Source organism: Callithrix jacchus, chromosome 15 (genome assembly GCF_049354715.1).
Source record: "Callithrix jacchus isolate 240 chromosome 15, calJac240_pri, whole genome shotgun sequence".
NCBI classification, from domain to species: domain Eukaryota; kingdom Metazoa; phylum Chordata; class Mammalia; order Primates; family Cebidae; genus Callithrix; species Callithrix jacchus.
In genome coordinates, this window is record NC_133516.1 from 56,252,453 (window position 1) to 56,271,633 (window position 19,181).

The window sequence follows — 19,181 nt, forward strand, 5'->3', positions numbered from 1 at the left end:
TTTTTGATTCTTGAATAGAAAGCATAATGTACCTGACATAGGAGATATTTCAAAACTGGTAATGACTACTTCTAAATGAAGAAAACTTTCATTGTTACTACCAGGAAATAAACTAAAACATCAATGGCTAAGGGTATAAAAATCACTGCTTTCTAATACAAAGAACAAACTATGTTTGAGAGAGAGAAACCGAGTGTGTGTGTGTGTGTGTGTGTGTGTACACAAATTTGTATAATAATAAGTTAAATCAGCAAAAAAGCCTAAATTCTAAGGGTCAAATGGTGCTTTTGAAAGTAATGTAAGCTCCATGGGATAATGACTATTTCAATCACTGTTGAAATTCTACCCTCAGGCACCATACTTCGTACATGACAGAAACTAACAGAAGTTTCTTGAATAAAGTAACCTAATTCTGTTCTCTACCCTAGCCATAACTAACCTCCACGTAGTCTTCATTGACTATGGTCATCCATATTGTCGATAAACAATCTTAAAGATAGGGAATTAATGCATCATCATTTTCCTTTTCTTACTAGTTATTGTTATTTAACATATTAGTTATTATGAGAAATGGTAACCTTTTCCACAAAACCACACTAGTATGGAATAACAATAATGAATATAAACACAGATCTATTTATCATTGGTATAATTTAAGGCAACAGGCTCTAAATGTGTCCTCCATTTGAACCCACTAATAAGGTTAGACAACATCACAACCTGAAATTGAAGCTAACGAAACTAAAAATAAATGACTTCCAGTAGTTTCAAAAATAATCCCCAAATAAAATTCACCTCACAGTTGATTACATAAAGATATTATCTTTCAAATATGTACTCCGCCACACAAAATCTGGTCTGGACAATGGGCATACAAACAACATTCCGGAGAAAAACAAACTTATTTTAAACCTCAATGTAAACCGTATTTTAAACCTCAACATAAACCAATGTGAAAAGAACAAAATAACTTACCAAAACATTGGGAGGGGCTGGGATTTGAGCTTAGGAAATATGCCCGCACTAAACACTTGTTAAACCAACAGGCAATACTTTATTTGGGGTTTGACAGGAAAATTAGAAATTTAATCACAGAAGCAATTTGTGGTTTTAGATGCAGCTTTCAAGTTAATAAGCAAATGCGTTTGTGTTCAAATGCAATGTTTGTTAATATGTTTACTGAAGTGATGAGAATAATTGCAGCCTTTCAAAGAATGAATGTCTGAATTTGCATATTCAATACTTTATCCAAAAATAACTAGTTAGACTTCAGCAATAATTGTTAAAGATCTAAATGAGTTAAAGTTGCAATGCTGCTTTTTTTAATTGAATGTTTAAAATGTGTTTTATGATATAGAGTCCCATTTCTCACTCATGGATAAATTTTGAACATACATAAAAACATAAAACAGATTAGAGAGCTATACTGGGATTAAAAACAACTGGTTATAACCTGGTTCATATCAATCAGGGATTATCTTAAAATTATTCCATGGAGTGTTACAGATGTTTTTCCTTATTGACTTCCCTGCGGCCATCTTAGCTTTTCCTGGTACTAGCTCCTCCATTCTCCTTTAAAGAAGCCCTCCTCACATGACCCTGGCCTGGCCAGTCAGATATTCTGTGTCTCTATCTTATTATTGGATAAGAATGTGAATGTGAAGCAACTTGTGTTTGATCAGTACATGTACATCCTTTCTCCTTGCCCCAATGAAAAAACACAAGAAAGATAAACAAACAAACAAAAAATACATGATTTTATTATACTATCCCCTTTAATATCTAAAATCTAACCTTTGTGTCTTTGCTGGGTATTGACTACTGACAGGATTAGCTTCATTTTTATTTCAGATTTTTCTGACACCATTTGGAACTTTTGATGATGTTTATGAGAAAGACACCCTACTCTTCCAGTTGACATTTTGCAGAAGATATGAGTAGCCTGGAGTTCCAGGAAGCCATCTTTGTCACCTCAAGGCAATTTGTCTTAAAATGGAGCCAAAAGTTAAGACTCATATACAAATTTGAAAATATCTTATAGAATAAACTATTAGCAACTTCTGACCCTGTGATCCTTCATGATATTCTTGACTCCAGAAATATAACACAATCCCAAATTCTGTTATTTGTTTTCCCCCTTATTCACTTTATACCACTTTTTTCATGCCACCAATTGAGCATTCACTATTTTGCTAGGCATTTGGAACATAAGAATGAAGAACACACTGCCTTCACCTTTAAAGGAGTTACAGCCTACCAGGGCAATATGACTTCATTTAGATGAGCTTTATCATACAGGTAATGCAATGGTTGGGCACATTGTTTGAGCACAGAATCCAGCACTAATGATGTCACGAAGGCTTCCTGGGAGAGATTATAGTGCAACCAAGTTTAAACTGCCCTGTAAGAGGTGTTATGTATCTCTGTTTGCCTCAGGCACTATGGATATTTTTTAGTGATTGTGTTTTGTCATCATTCCAACATGTGGCTATTTCATTACTCTTACTGGCTGATTGTGGGTGTGGGGACCAGAGCTCACCAGCTGGAGAAGCTACGATGTAGAAAGGAGTTGAACTTGAGGATGAACACAGAGACCTGGACTTAGAAATCTGACAAAAAGGATGTCATTCTTGTAAGTGCCAAAATAATTTAGAGGAACAATAACTCGTCTTGCCTTGAGGCAGAAAAGTAAAGTAACAATGACATCAGATCTTATGCAGCAGTAAGAAATATGTAACAAACAAATTGCATATAATCAAAATTATGCTTAAAAACATGTCATATATTTTATATTATATAGACTAGCATACAGCACACATATGTACTATATATTCTAAAAATGAAATAGTATATAGAATTGATAGTATACACAAAGTATATATACATAGTCAAATATAGCACTATGTACAGTACTCTGTGTGCCTAGATATATATTATTATATATATACAGGCAAAATAAACTCAGACTTCCCTTCCTTACATCCACCCTTGAATAAATGGTTAGCAGAAACTAGTGTATTATTTTATTTTCCCTTTCTTTCTCATACTGAATGCATTTAGTTGACTACCAGTAAATTTAAAATGTGCAGGATTTGACTAATTATAGAGAATCATGTTTAAGGGCCACTGTGGCCAGGAAAGACCTCCACTTTGCAATGATGTTTAGCCCTTATAACTTCTGTATCCAAAATTCCTTACACTCTATATATTAAAATTGTTTACCTGTTCCCATGGTGCTGAAAGAGAATAATGTTCTGTTTACTTACTTATAAAGAGAGGAAAATGAAGGAGCATTTATAGAAAAGAGTTGTGGGCCCAGGAGTCAACCTGAAACCTTCTGCAAGGCTGGACCTGTTTGTCTGTACTGTTCGTCTGTACCGTTAAATACAGTAGCAACTAGCCACATGTGACTACCAAGCTCTTAAAATGAAGCTGCTGTGACTGAACAAATGAATTTTTAATTTAACTTAATTGATTTAAATTTCAAGGGCCACATGTGGTCACCAGCTGCCATATTGGACAGCACATCTCTAAGTCCGGAGCTGGACTATGAGTTCGAAACACAAAGCCCACATGGGCCACATTCAGACTTAAGACTTAGCTTCTTTGGTCTACATTATGTTTTAAAAGAGAAACAGTTAACACTAAAATTGGAGCGATTCCAAAATGAAACTATCTAAATTTTAAAACTCTCTTTAAAAGCTTTGGTCATACTGGGCCATTCTTTACAAGATCCTAGATGGTAACAATTGGCCAGTACTGAGAAGCAGCTGTGATCATGTAATGATAGGCTTAGGGCTGAATGATGAAGTTTCCAGCCATTATTTAATATATCTATATGTTCTTCAGGCAGGTCTTCCTCTTTCAATGTTATTATTTGCCTGGTCCTGTTGTCATGTACCTATTTTACCCCAATCTCACCGAAACATGTGGCCCCTTTAAATAGCATCAGCAGCAGCGGCCAGGGATTCTCCTATTTGTGTCTTTCATGTTAGCATTAGTTAGTTGGACATTCCTAACCCCATGAAAAGTAGAAGAAATCTTTCTCATTTAGAAAAAGTATTAATACTTCCTCAGGGTAACCTCTTTTGGCACTATCAGCAATTACAATGAGACTGAATACTAATTAACCTTTAAATACTGGCTTTGGGGCTCAGGCAGGGAAATGGAAAAAAAAAAAGAATAAAATTCTCAATTAAACCCTAAGACAAGTAATTTCTCTTGAGAATTTCTGAACTTTTGGATTTTTAATATGGCCAATTAAGAGTTCTTTTTACCAAATGGCATAAAAACAAAGATAAGATCACTCTTCAGACAAGTTGGCATCAGTCTATAAAGCAGGCTTTGGGCTTTCAAAGGACATTCTTTTACAAGATTCTTTAACTTTATTCTGAATTTTCAGAAACATGTTTGCATTGCTTTTAACAAGTGGTTTCACATGACTCCTTAATATTCCTCCTTGGCTGCCTCTCTATCTATCTGCTTATATTTATCATTATATATGTTTAAAAAAATCCTTTCTCTGACTTCAAGTAAAACAATCACCATATTCTTCCTTTTTATGTCCTCAATATCATTATATATTGATGGTATTTATTTGTGATTTTTGAAAGACAATGAAAATTAAGAATAAGCAAGCATATTTTATTCTGGATCATTTTAAAGCATAATATAAAATATTACCTAGTTGAATATTCAAGTTAAAAGGTAGGGGGAAAAAAGGCCAAAAATAAAGGGGTCATCTAAAAAGATAAATTTGTCATTACAACCCACATTATTCCAAACTCCGTTTACTGCAGTGGCACATTCTATTTCTTTCTCAGATGACATGAATAACAAAAGGTTGTTTCTGGTTAAAACAAAGTCTGATATTTCTTAGAGTGAAAAGAGCTTCCCTTGTGCTTTTCTAGGTCTCAATTTCTAGTGGTCATAAACCTTTAGCTTAAGTGAAATCTTATACTGGTTAGAAATCTTAACTTTAGAACATCTTTAAAGTTATAATAAAAGTATCTGCTGTATTTGGCTACCAACCAAAACCGTCAAACAAAACCAAACATGTTAAATTTCTTCATTTATCAAACCTAAAACTAATACATCAACCCAAATCACACATCTCCTAGTCTCAGTTACAGATTTTGTTTAAATTGCAACATGTAAATGCCAGGATGATATCCCAGGATGTAAAATAAAACAAGAATCATTATAAAAACAGTAAGACTTCTTTATCGACATTTTATATGTTACCAATATCTTTAATATCGACGTTTTATAAGTTACCAATATCTTTAAATACAGACTCCATGGCATTTCAACAGATACCTAGTATATAAAAACATAATTACTATACAAGGTTATTTTGAATATCTAAGCTCAAGACACTTCGCTATTATATTGTATAGACAAAACTATACAAACATAATTAATCTATTCATTTAGAAATACATTCCTATATGACTAAATCTTATATCTTGACAATTTTTCAGCTGAACACATTTATCAGCAAATTATTCGTAAGATAAACGTCAGGAAATTCAACTTTACTGACAACAGAAAAACAGCCCACACATGAGTCATTCACATGGCTGCTTTATCTTATTTGCAACTATATCTGTGAGAATAATCTTTCATTTCAGGGAGAAACAAACAGAGGCATTTAAAAGGTGTTAGAATGCCTTACAAAAATGCTGGAAAAAAAAAATTCCAGGATAATATCTTATTAAGCTGATCTGTTCAGCTCTCCCCAAAAGAAGAACATATTTCCAGATGTTACATATGTTTATGTCTGATTAAAGGAACTGGTTCATAAAATAGTTTCTGGCTTTTTAAATAATTCTATTTAATAATTTTCCTATTTTTATAGAAAAAGGTAGAGGCAGAAGAAAACTTTTTCTCACCTTTGCTTATTCTAACCAGTAACCTGGAATTATAATGTTTATTTTGTTGAAGTATACAAGAGGACCTCAAAAACTACTTTGTTAAATATTATTGAAAGAGACTGATCTTGATTACTTCCAGAAGCAAAAATACAAAAGACCACCTTCTACCCCAATCCTGACCCAATTTACCAATGCCTATTGACTTCGATTATCTACATAGTTTAAGAGAAAAACAGATGTTCAGTAAGATCTAAATTACACCTCTAAACATTTAAAATTGTATTAATACTGACTGAAGTTTGCTTGTTCTACAGATTATAGAAAAGGTTTATAAAGCAAACTAATAGTGTGAATAGAGTTTTTGTAGTCGATGCTCACATTGCATGAAAGAGCATGTTGTTTTAAAGGTGTCTTGAGTAATTTCTTGCAACCACTTATAAGAATGCAGCATGTAATTTATAAATAATTTATCTCTTCATGAAAGTGGGTCTCCCAAGCACCCCAAGAGTAAAAATGGTTATCCTAGGTTATTTAATAATATAAATACTCATCTAATCCAAATAATCCACTATCATCCCCAAAATATCAATAATTTTAACTTAAGGTGGTGGGAGTATAGATTTTTTTTCTTTTTTTCTTATACGTTTACATGATGTTTGAAACTTTTCAGCAAAGAGGAATTGTTTATATAATATTAAAAATATAGACTTTAACTTGATATACATCTAATAAATGAAATATATTCTCTCTTCAAGAATCATTAAAATGACTTTGGTAAAAATATGTTTTATTTTTCCATACATCGAACCTGCAAGCACATATACAGTAAAATGCTAAATGAACAAAAGTGGGACACGGAAGTATTTTTTTAACTACAACTTCAAATTAAATTTAAAATACACTTGATTTCATCCCCACAATAAATGTGTTCTTGACAAGCACATGTAAATCCAAGTTTATAAATTCAATTGCAATATAAATCAATGAAAAGACATTACTTGTTTATGGGATTCTACCAAGATCAATAACAAATCAAATATATGCTATATATATATATTAAATGTTCATATACTGAAACTTAAATATATCATACAACTACACCTTCATTAATTTTTTTCTTACTGATGGCATAAATATATTGAAGCAAAAAAATTCACAGTCACCATATACGTGTGTTTGTTTTTATTAGAATTTTCAAACTTTTCACTGTACCTGTAATGAGGTGATGGATTGCCTCTTGCTTCACAATTTAAAGTTATTTTTTTATCTTCTGAACCCACAGGGAAAATGCTGTTGCTGGGTTCTTTGATAAACACAGGGCCTTGTAGGAGAAGCTCACCTATATGGGTGGGAGACATTCAAAAAATAATAATCAGTAAAAGGTATTATAAAAAGTTACATTCCAGTATTGAAGAAAACAAGCAACTAGTAAAAATCCAGTAATGCTCCATTTGTCTATAAAGTAAAATGCTCTGTGGGCATTGTTTTGTTAAAGGGAATCAATTAAACCACTCAGCGGCATAGTAACACCTCTATGAGAACTAATGTTGGTATGAAAAATATTGCCATATCACTTCATACTGCAGTAATTACTTTTTATAACAATAAACTATACCTAAGTGTAGATTGCGAATAAATTATTACACCAAGTTTTTTCGTCATAGCCTCTTTGCCAAACTAAAGGTGAATTTGAAACTAATTGAACACCTGAGTACTTCAGAAAATCTGCTTGGCACGCAAACCTTAAGCTTCACAATGTTATATTGCCATTTGGAATTTAAAACACTCAATATTTGGTGGGATGTCCATTTTATTGCTAACAAATTAAAGAGAAGGATACAGCACTGAACAAATTGTCTTTTCAAAGATATTTCTACTTTGGCGAAGAGAGCTTGAACATGCTCTGAGGAGAATTTCCACATACAGACAAAAGAACAAATCTCTCTCGTACTATGAGTTTAAAATAGAACGAGATAACGCCATCACTTAATGCTTATGTGACTGAAGTACAATCATTGCAATAGCATTTCTGAAAACAAACAAATTCGCACAGAAAATAAAAAGCTCTTTACTTTCCTATCTTGCTTGGAATGCTCAGCAAAATTGTAGAGGAGTTTCTATTAACTCAGAGAATAAATAAACAGACTAAGAGACAAAGAGTCCATGAATAGTCAGACAAAGAAGATGAGACCAAAAAGCAGCAAAAAAAGTCCCTAAAACAATGAACTGATATTTTGTCTAATTCAAGTAGCAGTTAACATTAATAAAAATATTTACCATAACTGTAACAACAGTAAAATGGTAACAATATGATTAAAATCATTGAAATGAGGCCGGGCACAGTGGCTCACGCCTGTAATCCCAGCACTTTGGGAGGCCGAGGCGGGTGGATCACGAGGTCAACATATCGAGACCATCCTGGTCAACATGGTGAAACCCTGTTTCTACTAAAAATACAAAAAGTAGCTGGGCATGGTGGCGTGTGCCTGTAATCCCAGCTACTCGGGAGGCTGAGGCAGGAGAATAGCCTGAACCCAGGAGGCGGAGGTTGCGGTGAGCCGAGATCGCCATTGCACTCCAGCCTGGGTAACAAGAGCGAAACTCCACCTCAAAAAAAAAATCATTGAAATGATAAAAATAGCAGCTGCTAAAGCTGAAATTCAAAAGAAAATTCTATGTGTCCAAATCTGTTCATTAATCCTCAGAATATTCCATGAGGTAAAGCCATAATTATTCCCAACAGAAGACAAATGCTGAACCTAAGGGTGGTTAGTTGTCATGAGCAAGTTCACATAGCATTGCAGAATGTAAAACACACACTCTAGAATAATGGATTCCACAGTCCATGCAGGGATACTCTCTTGCCCTTTATGTAATAAATTTGGCCTTGCTCTAGGTATGATCTTTGCCCTCAGCTTCTAGGGGGTAATCTATGCCAGGGCTGATTGAAATGTCTTTGTTTAGGGTGGGGGCTGGCCACACTAAATCTTAGGGTGAGGCCAGCCACACCCAATAGTCTTAGGTTAGAAACTGGCCACATCAGACAGACTAACCCATGTGATTAAGGGTGAGGGACTTGGGTCACGGGGTATCAGATGATGTGGAGACTGAGCTCAACCACATGTGCAATGGGTTAGTCATGCCTACATAATAAGTTCTCAATAAAAACTCTAGACACTGAGGCTCAGTGAGCTCCCCTGGTTCGCTGATATACTCCTTGAGTACTGTCATACATCAGTACCAGGAGGGTCAGATGTCCTGTGGACAACGAAATCTGTGCATTTGAAACCTTCCAGACTCTGCCCTATGTGTGTCTTTCTCTGGCTCATTTTAGTATGGATCCCTTCCCTGTAAATAACATTAACTGTGAGTATCACAGCTTTCAACAATGTAAGTCCTTTTAGCAAATTATCAAAACTAAGGAAAATTTGAAAACTTCTTGAATTCAAAGTTACTATCAGAAGTCAGGGCAAGCTCACAGCTCAGCTGATTTGGGGCACCTTTGCACTACACCACCACCAAACAATTAGCCCTCACTAATCCCCACCATCCTTTAAGACAGCAGCTTGTTATCCCCCTTAGTCCCTGATCTTTACCTGATCATTACTTTTATCTATCAGGGGAAAATGCCAAAGGAAAACTCTTTTTAGGAAAGAGTTTTCCAGAAGAAATTAATTGTAAAATTGCTACTAAGATCTCTAATTTGAAAGAAGCAATATTGCTAATTTCTTCATTTTTGCCCCTCAACCAATTCACCAAATAGAAATAAGAAAAAACAAAATGACAGTCTGTTCTATTAATTAAATTTATTGTCCTATAAAGTTGAAAATACTTCTGATGTCTCTTCAGACATACTTGTAAATATAGTGAACATTTCCTAACATTTTTCTAGTGTAATAGCTTCTGATTTACTTCTGATAGCATATATTTCATTATTTATCTGATGGGATAGCATCATTTTTCTGACAAATTCTGATGTATGTAGAGTTTGAAAGCAGTAATGCATTAACATAATGGTATAAATTTGGAAATAACAGGAACTTTGGGGAGATAAACCAAAACAAGAAAAATTAGTAGAGATAAGAAAGCAGTGGTTTAAACAAAAAAGGCAAAGAGAGGTGTTCAAAAAATTTCCTCCAAGTAGTCATAGTAAAAACTAAAATGCCCATCTCCTCATCATCTAATAAAAATCATGTCCCAAGCGATGCTACATGTGTTCTCCAGAGGCCACTATTAAATTTAAATTCATGTCCTTTGCGGGGACATGGATAAAGCTGGAAACCATCATTCTCAGCAAATTGACACAAGAACAGAAAACCAAACGCTGCATGTTCTCACTCATAAGTGGTTGTTGAACAATGAGAACACACGGACACAGGAAGGGGAACATCACACACTGGGGCCTTTCAGGGGTTGGGGGAATTAGGGGAGGAATAGCATGGCGTGGGGGATTGGCGGGGGATAACATTAGAACTACCTAGAGCAGATGACAGGGGGATCGATGAAGCAAATCACCATGGCACATGTATACCTATGTAACAAACCAGCATGCTCTACCCATGCATCCCAGAAGTTAAAGTATAATAATAATAATATAAATAAATAAAAACATTAAATTACTAGAAGCATTTTCTTCTGAGTCCTTTTGAGAGAAGGATAACTGCTAATGTGCTAACATTTATTGAAATATGCACCACGAACCACGTGCCAGGTAGGCAAAGCAGCTATTTACATCCTTTGCTTATCTATGTCAAGCTAACCTGACCCCTGCTCCTGCTCTCTGAGGTCTAGCCACACTGTTCTTGTTCCTGCTTCTCAGACCTGCTGAGCTTTGTGTCACTTCTGGACTCACACACTTGTTCTTCTTGTGTTCTGTTTTTTTTGTCATTCAGAATTTAGCATGTCTCCTTCTCAGTTTTAATGTGACCATCCACATTTCCCCCATCTAAAGTCATTGCACACCTTCATTTCCACCAGCCACAGACATCAAAGCACATTTCACAACCTCAAGAGATTTCCCTATATAAACACTACACATATTTATGTATGTGTTTGTTATTTGTATCTAATTCATTGCTGAATCCTCAGCTTTTAGAACATGATAGACATTCAATATCTGTCTTTTGAATGAGTGAGATGAAACAATCCTCATAATAACTCTATATGAGGCAGATACTATTTTACAGCTAGTGATTGATAAAGCTACGATTTTAATTTCAGAGCTCCTCTTCTCACCTTGCACATGGTTTGATCTCCTCAGAAGTGAGGCACAGACAGGTGAAATGACCTGACGATAATAACACAGTTCTTGGTGAAAGACTGAAATCAACCCCAGTCCTCACATTCTTGGTTTGTTTCCCTTTCCATGAAGCCACACTATTCTCAATACGGTCAGAGGTGAAAAATAACCAAAAGCATGCTTTTTCAACATCAGCACTTCCTGATGGCACTGGAGTTAACAGCCTATGAGGCACATATATGATCTGCCATCGCTGAAATTTAAGGTTCCTAAAGGCTTTCAGCGCATCAGCAGCCATTTGGGAGCCTCCAATGCCTCTTAAAAAGTAAGTACAAAATAATAATCAAACATGACAGGTCAGTGCATGCTTCATACTTAGAAAGGAGACAAGGCCACTCAATCTTGCTTCACGGGAACGAAAACAGGTGATGAGAAATGGTAGGGTTTCATGCTCTAGTCTCTTGCCAGCAATATAAACTTAAAAGGAATAGATTCTGAAGTCTTTGCTAATCTAAAAGAAATTATCCAACACTTTCTTCAAAACAAATTTTGATCCTCAAAAAGACAGAACCTTGAATATTCACGCAGCTATTCATAACCAGTAAAAAGCACCCTGTCTGAAAACAGAAGGGGGCCACTTGCCTAACTAATGGATTCAATATAGCATTCAGATTGATGCTAAACTTTACTTTTTGTGACAGGGGCATTTTTTTGATATGCTAGCCTGGCTCCAAAGCTCCATTTTAAGTGTACAACCTAAAATAAAGGGCATATCACATTTCCAAACAGGACTAATAAGTCCCAAAATCCAATCCTAAGGTGTTATTTTTCCCTCAAAGCACCTACAGGCAACAAGGAATAACTGCCTTCGAATGTAAGTACAAGCTTTATGAGCTCCTAAGGTAATGTCATGTAAAAGATCAAACCACAGCTGATCAATTCTAATGATCATACTCTATACAATTTTTATGAAGACTGACAAAGAAAAATAGACAAGGGATTCTGGGCAAGTTGCATTACTTTACTAAAAGAAATGAACTTCCTAAAAGACAATGATAGCATCCGAAATTCCTAGGGAAAAGGAAAGCATATCCTATTTTTCCTTAATGATTTATGTCATATCTACATGGAAAACAAATCCAGCAGTGCATTTCAAAACACAGAGGGTAAATCACAATAGGGTGTAAGGGTAGGCAATGCAATTAAAGGCAAAATTTAAGAGGACATGGATCTAGAAAGGAATATTCCATGTACTTCCAAGGCATCAAACCTAAACAGAATGAGCTCTAGCCTGGGTCAAAGAAACTAAAATCATATGCTGCCAATGAAATAAAATCTATATTCTAGGCTAAACTATTCTACAGAAAAAAAAACTTTTAAAAGATGGAAACTTTTTTTAGAAATGGGATATCTTCTATTTTGGCAATTGTGGTTTAAAGCTGGAAAATGCCAAAGAAACAAGACCAAAATAAAATTCCATTTATATGCTTCCAATGTCAGAGGAAGAAAAAGTATTCAATCTTAGAATATTTCATTTCCTTAACAAATATCTGAATGCCAAACATGTGCCACATGCAAAAAATGCCATGACTGATTCTGCTGGTAGTCCACTCAAAACAGCTATCGCCTGCCCTTCTTCCCAGCCCTTAGAGTCTGCCTTTCACTGTGGAGAGTGAAAGCTCCAGAGATACTAGCTTTCCAGAATGCTTTGTTATTCTTGGCTGGGAAGCGGGGTAGCCAGGGGAAGCCAGGGGAGACTGGCTTATGAGACCAGTAATAGCCCAAGAGGGCGTATTCATTTTTTAGGGTTGCCATAATGAAGCACCACAAACTGGGTGGCTTCCAAAACAGAATTTATTGTCTCACAGTTCTGGGGGCTGAAAGTCTATATCAAGGTGTTAGCAGGGTTGATTTCTTCTGAGGGTTGAGAGAGAAGGATCTGTTCCGGGCCTCTCTGTAGATGGCTGTTTTCTCCCTGTATCTCTCTTCATATCATCTTTTCTTTATGTGTGTCTCTGTGTCCAAATTTCCCCTTTTAGATAAGGACACAAGTCATAATGGATGAGGGCCCACTCTAAAAACCCCCTCTTAATGAATGACATTAGCAATGACCCTATTTTCAAATAATAGGGTACTGAAGTTTAAGACTTCAACTTGTGAATTGGGGGTAGAGGTGGGTTAGCAGCACAATTCAACCTTTAACAAGGGGTTAACCTGCTAAGAGCTTCTAGGAATAAGTCTCTACTCTGATTTTTTTTTTTTGAAGTGAATAAAATGCTGACATTGCTTTCATTCCTTTTTGATGCCGAAACTTGCACATGAGAAAAGAATGCTGGGAACTACTGTGACCAACTGGACACCATGATGGGGAACACTACACTTGTCTTTGTATGTGTGTGTATAAAATACATATTTATATATGTGCATAAATACACACACACACACACACACACACACACACAGAGTATGTCAGAAAAGGCAACCCAGAGCCGGTTCCTGAGCCAACATGAACCACATAATTCCAAACACCATATACTGGAAAAATAAACCTCTAATGCATTTTGTCACCTGCAGCTAAAAGCTATACTGTAACCAATGCTCTAGAAAAAAAAAGGAAAAGGTAATATAGCACACTTCAGATGAGACAGGAAAATAAAATACTTATTAGGAATAACTAATGTGTCTTTTTTTCCACATCTGGAAATGTTAGCTAGCAATTGAGTTAAAAGTGCTGGAGTATAGCAGGCACCTGGACTATGAGAGCAAAATAACACCAATAAAAGTGATGAAAACCCTTTAAATTGAGACATTAATAGTTCACTCATTATTTTTCTCTATCTTTATTTCCAGTTTTATTCATAAACAGAAATAAAGAAATTGCATGGGAAGTGGCATTCAATAATTAGGGAATTGGAACTGACAGGGACTGGTTAAGCTTCACAGGGCCTAGAAATAAATGTTCGAGTAAAACAATACTGCTCCCTGGAATGGCAGAGCCCTTTCAAAGCATGCAGATTTCTACCAAGACTTGCATGAATTCTCTGATTGCAACCTGCTTAAGGTAACACAAAAATGCCCACACATATCAAAATACAGGTACAAACGTTTTGTGTTTGAGGTTAAGTATCTTGATTTTGGCACTTTGCTTTAGTAAACTAATCACAGATTTTGATGAAAGGTATTATCTATTTCACTGGACTGATTAATAATAATCTGTAATATAATTCAGTAAGAGAAGAGGACTTGAGAGTACTTTTAAAAGTACCCAATGTTTTATGTTGATACTTTTTAAATCCAATGGCTATATTTTTACGTGTGGAAATGTTCTTTGCAGTTGAATGAAATGGTTAACTAATTTATAGTTGTAGTGCAGGACATAATGTTTTTGGCAGAAAAACAGGGTGGGAGGAGATGTGTTAGAGTCTTTGGAGATTAAAATGTTTTCATAATACTTCACAGCTTTCTGTGCTTAAATTCATGCTATTGTCTTTTTATGAATGTGTGAGCTTTAATGTTTTTGAACCTCCATGACATCCTTCCATATTCTCAGACCATAATTATACCTTTCTAGCTAGACAGCTTAATAGCAACTCCACATGATTAAAAAAAAAGTTAGAATGCTATTGTTGGAAGCAATATGTAATGTGTACAATACACCAGGATAACACAATCCATGGTCCATTTATCTGAAACAAAAGAACACTTACATTCCCTCTTCCGATTATACTTTGACTGTACATTTTTAAAATGTGCATATTCACAAGGTACTCACCTGTCATATGAAAAGAGGTACATTAATCAACTCTTTTTATAATATTTCTTTAACACATCACTTTCAAAGGTTTGAGTAAAGATGATTTCAATTCTATTACGGAACCCATTATTTCTAACAGTTTCTATTCTTTACCAAAGAGTTTGGATCAAGGCCTGTTACGCCCAGACACAATTCCCTTTATGTGTCTTAGAAAGAATATTTCGTATCAAACTCTAGTGTAAGGTCATTGTTTCTATGACAAATAGTTATCCAATAAAGAGTTCCTTTTGTAAATGAGTTGTAATAGAGAAGCTATTAAGAACTAATACTTGGCCTGGTGTGGTGGCTCGCACCTACAATCACAGCACTGTGGGAGGCCAAGGCAGGAGGATCACTTGAAGCCAAGAGTTTGAGACAAGCCTGGGTAACATAGAAAGACTCCATCTCTATAAATAAATAAAAATTAGCAGGGCGTGGTGGTACATGCCTATAGTCCCAGCTACTCGAGAGGCTAAGATAAGAGAATCACTTGGGCCCAGGAGTTTGTAACTGCAGTGAGCCATAATCACACAACTGCAGTTCAGCCTGGGCAACAGAGTGAGACACCATCTCTAACAACAACAACAACAAAAAGAACTAATACTATCTAGCGATTGTATTTTGTAGTATTTTATAGCTGTAATCTCAAAAAGTAGAAAACACCATGATCTCTTCCTGCCCCTAACTTAGTAAGCAGAAGCCACCATTGAGTTTGTTAATGTCTGAGTGTATAAAACACCATCTACTTCTCTCTCCCTATTTCTTTTCTTAAGCGAGGTTCCTGATTTTAAATTTCCAGACTACAGGGATGATTAAGCTGGGTTGTGGGTAGATATGGAGGTGTAAGGAAGCAGAACAGTAAGGACAACTGATATGGGTAGGCTTTGTGTCCCCACCCAAAGCTCATCTTAATTTGTAATCCCCATAATCCCCAATGTTTTGAGGTAACTAAATTATGGGAGCAGTTTCCCTCATGCTATTCTAGTGATAGTGAGTGAGTTCTTGCGAGATCTGATGGTTTTATAAGGGACTCTTCCCCGTTTGCTCAGCTCTTCTCCTTCCTGACACCTTGCGAAGGTCCTCTTTGCCTTCGGCCATGACTGTAAGTTTCCTGAGGCCTCCCCAGGCATGCTGAACTGTGAGTCAATTAAACCTTTTCCCTTGTCAAATTGCCCAGTCTCTGGCAGTTCTAATTGCAATATGAAAATGGACTATTACAACAACCTTCCTCAAAATGCACTGGAACTACAATGTGAGGAGAGGTGGATATGTCTTAGAGTTGCCTAGGCTTACATCTGTCAAATTCATTTTTAATTGATTCATAATTAAAAATGTAATTATCATCATAATTAATTGTAGACAGAGTAAGCATACAATTGATAAACATACAACTGACAAAGTAAACATACAACTGATAAAAAGATTTCTTCAAATAATACTAATCCTTACTGCATGCTGGACTGTTACTTTTTTCCTTTATATGCTATTCTATTCTACTTTATGCTATTCCATCCGATATGCTTTATCCTACTTTTTAAAATGCTAGACATAAACTACTACTGTGTTAATATCATTATAACATCAATGGTTTCTTATCCCCAATTTGATAAGTTTTGGTCTAGAAGCCTTCTCTCCTGCCACCAGTATCCCAGATTATTTTAGGAGGGAATGGGTGACAACGGCAAGGTATTTCTTTCATTTCCTTTTCTTAGGAATAAAACCAACATTGGCAATGTAAGAAAAAATACAACCACCTTAAAAATTGAAAGAGTATCACTGGACCCAAGATATAGTGAAGACAAGAGAGCCTTCCCCAAATGGGCTGAACTGCTACCTCTATAGCCTTAGGGAGGAGAAGAGAAACACTGTGTACTACCTATAATGTTGGCAAATAAAAACACATTTTATTTTGTTTTGAAAAGCATTGTTTCTTAGTGCTATACAGCATAGAACAAAATCCCTCTTCATTTTATATATATATATTTTGTTAATAAACACATGGGCATTCTCAAATGCCAACTTATGAAGAGAAAATAGACATAGAATGGTAGGCCCAGTATTACATACATTGCATTTGCTAAATCACCTAATTCTAAGTGAATATTAAGCACTCGAAATAAAAAAGTAGTGCTCCTTTTAACTCTTTTTTTTGAGATGGAGTTTTGCTTTGTGGCTCAGGCTGGAGTGCAGTGGTGCAACCTTTGCCTCCTGAATTCAAGGGACTCTCCTGCCTCAGCCTCCCAAGTAGCTGGGATTTCAGGCACACACCACTATCCCAGCTAAGTTTTGTAGTTTTAGTAGAGACAGGGTTTCACCATGTTGGCCAGGCTAGTCTTGACCTCCTGACCTCAGGTGATCCACCCACCTTGGCCTCCCAAAGTTCTGGGATTACTGGCATGAGCCACCTTGCCCAGCCTCCTTTTAATTCTTACTGTTTTCCTTAATAATGGACAGATTATAGATAAGTAATCCTCAAGGCTGGAGGATGAGTTAGACAGAAATCTCTCTACACATTTTTGTTAGCACCGTTTTGGAAGAAGCATTTGGTAGTATGTGTGAGAAGTCACCAAATTGTGTAAGAAAGTCTGCAGAAACTCTACTCTCAATTCTTTCATCCATCCTTCTTCATTATCTCCTTTGTAGTAATCCTTCCTCATTCTAAATTCCTAGAAAAATGTTTGTGCATTTTACTCAACCCAATATCATTATCCTAAAATATATTACATTTACTTGTTTTCACTCTTATCATCCTCATCCCTGGGCTTTATACTTTCAGAAGATAGTGACCATATTTAACACATACTTCTTCTAACCTCTTAGCATGCCTGTTATATATATATATATATATATATATATATATATATATATTTTTCAGGGGTGTGTGTGTGTGTGTGTGTGTGTGTGTTATGAAAACTTAGTAAATTAGCATTTGACTGGAAATCTCCCTGGGTCTGCAGGTGTGTGTACTTATGCATCATTGCAGACGGTTTTGATTTACAAAATGGTATAGTTGATCACACAAAGACTTCGGATTTCCTGACACAACCCTAATCAGATACACTTATCTCCAACTGCAATGTATGCATCCAACTGTAAAATAATTCATTATACAAAAATATTAACATATAGCAGAAGGGAATTTGATGACTGTGTCTATGATTCTTAATGAAACACCCTGACTGTGTCCTTACAGAGGCATCTACTGTCATTAGGCAGTTACCTGCCAGGCAGTTTGCAGATTCTTGGTCACCTATACCCCGCGCATTCCCTTCTGAGTACCATCAATATGGGTGTAAGACAGGAGTAGCTTCACAAAAATATATACAAAAATAGCACTTTCAACGGCAATAACACCCCATAGCAATCTTTTGCAAACTTTGGAGTGCTAAACTAAAGTTCCATTTCTGCCTTTTAATGACTTATTTGAAAGTAACAGCTGCCTGAGAAATTAAAACAAAATGAAATAAAAATGCTGAGTTCTGCTTGGTGTTTCACTACTCAGATCTCTAAGAATGTTTACTGTGGTTAAAGTTGCCTTCAAGAAGGGTCAGCATTTGCACAAGTCTTACTATTCCCATGGAATAAATATTTTTACAAAACATCCACAAATCCATGAGAAATACTTTTGCAAACTATGAATTTGGTTAACAAATAATCAATAAGGAATTCTTGCTTTAGTCTAAATCTTCCAAAATTAGGATTCAAATCAGTCACCTGCTGGCTGCCTGTACATACTCCACATCTCATTCTCTTCATCTCAATTTGAGCTTTGGGTCTGCTTATCAGATAGGACCTGAGCTAGTTTGTTTTTTCAAGTTTTTGCAAATCAGAAATTCTACAATCATATGATATGTATAGGACCTATCATAGGTACTAGGAATTTGGGTTTGCAGAGCTACATGTTAGTGCCTTTTGGGCCAGACCTATTTTGTATACTTCTTAAATTTGGATTAAAGAACTTCAGGGGGAGAAAAACACTACCTTTTAATTAAATGGCTTCATTTTTTTAAAAATTCAGAGATTTAGTCATAAAGTCAAATTTCACCTTCTTACAAACAAAAAATCAACGGTCTAGCAATCTTCAACTCAGCAATGCCATATAGATAGAGCACAATTCCAAATTCATAGACTACAACCCTACAGGGAGTAAGACATCCATGGTTTTCAGCAAGAAATTCATGTATAATTACTTGCAAAATGATTTTGATTACCAAATAACATATCATGGATTGATTCATGTCATTCTTCCTCCTGGCATATTTTTTTTCTTTAC

General features: G+C 35.6%; 1 protein-coding gene across 2 annotated transcripts in view; it reads right to left on the reverse strand.

Annotated features, from left to right (window-relative positions):
* The window catches only part of CNTN3 (contactin 3), a 332,442-nt gene that overhangs the window by 216,076 nt on the left and 97,185 nt on the right, over positions 1-19,181 (reverse strand). For both annotated transcript variants that reach the window (XM_035276115.3, XM_054245874.2), the window contains one exon: positions 7,089-7,215. In XM_035276115.3, the coding sequence (XP_035132006.1) occupies positions 7,089-7,215 (127 nt within the window). The remainder of the gene's footprint in view (positions 1-7,088; positions 7,216-19,181) is intronic.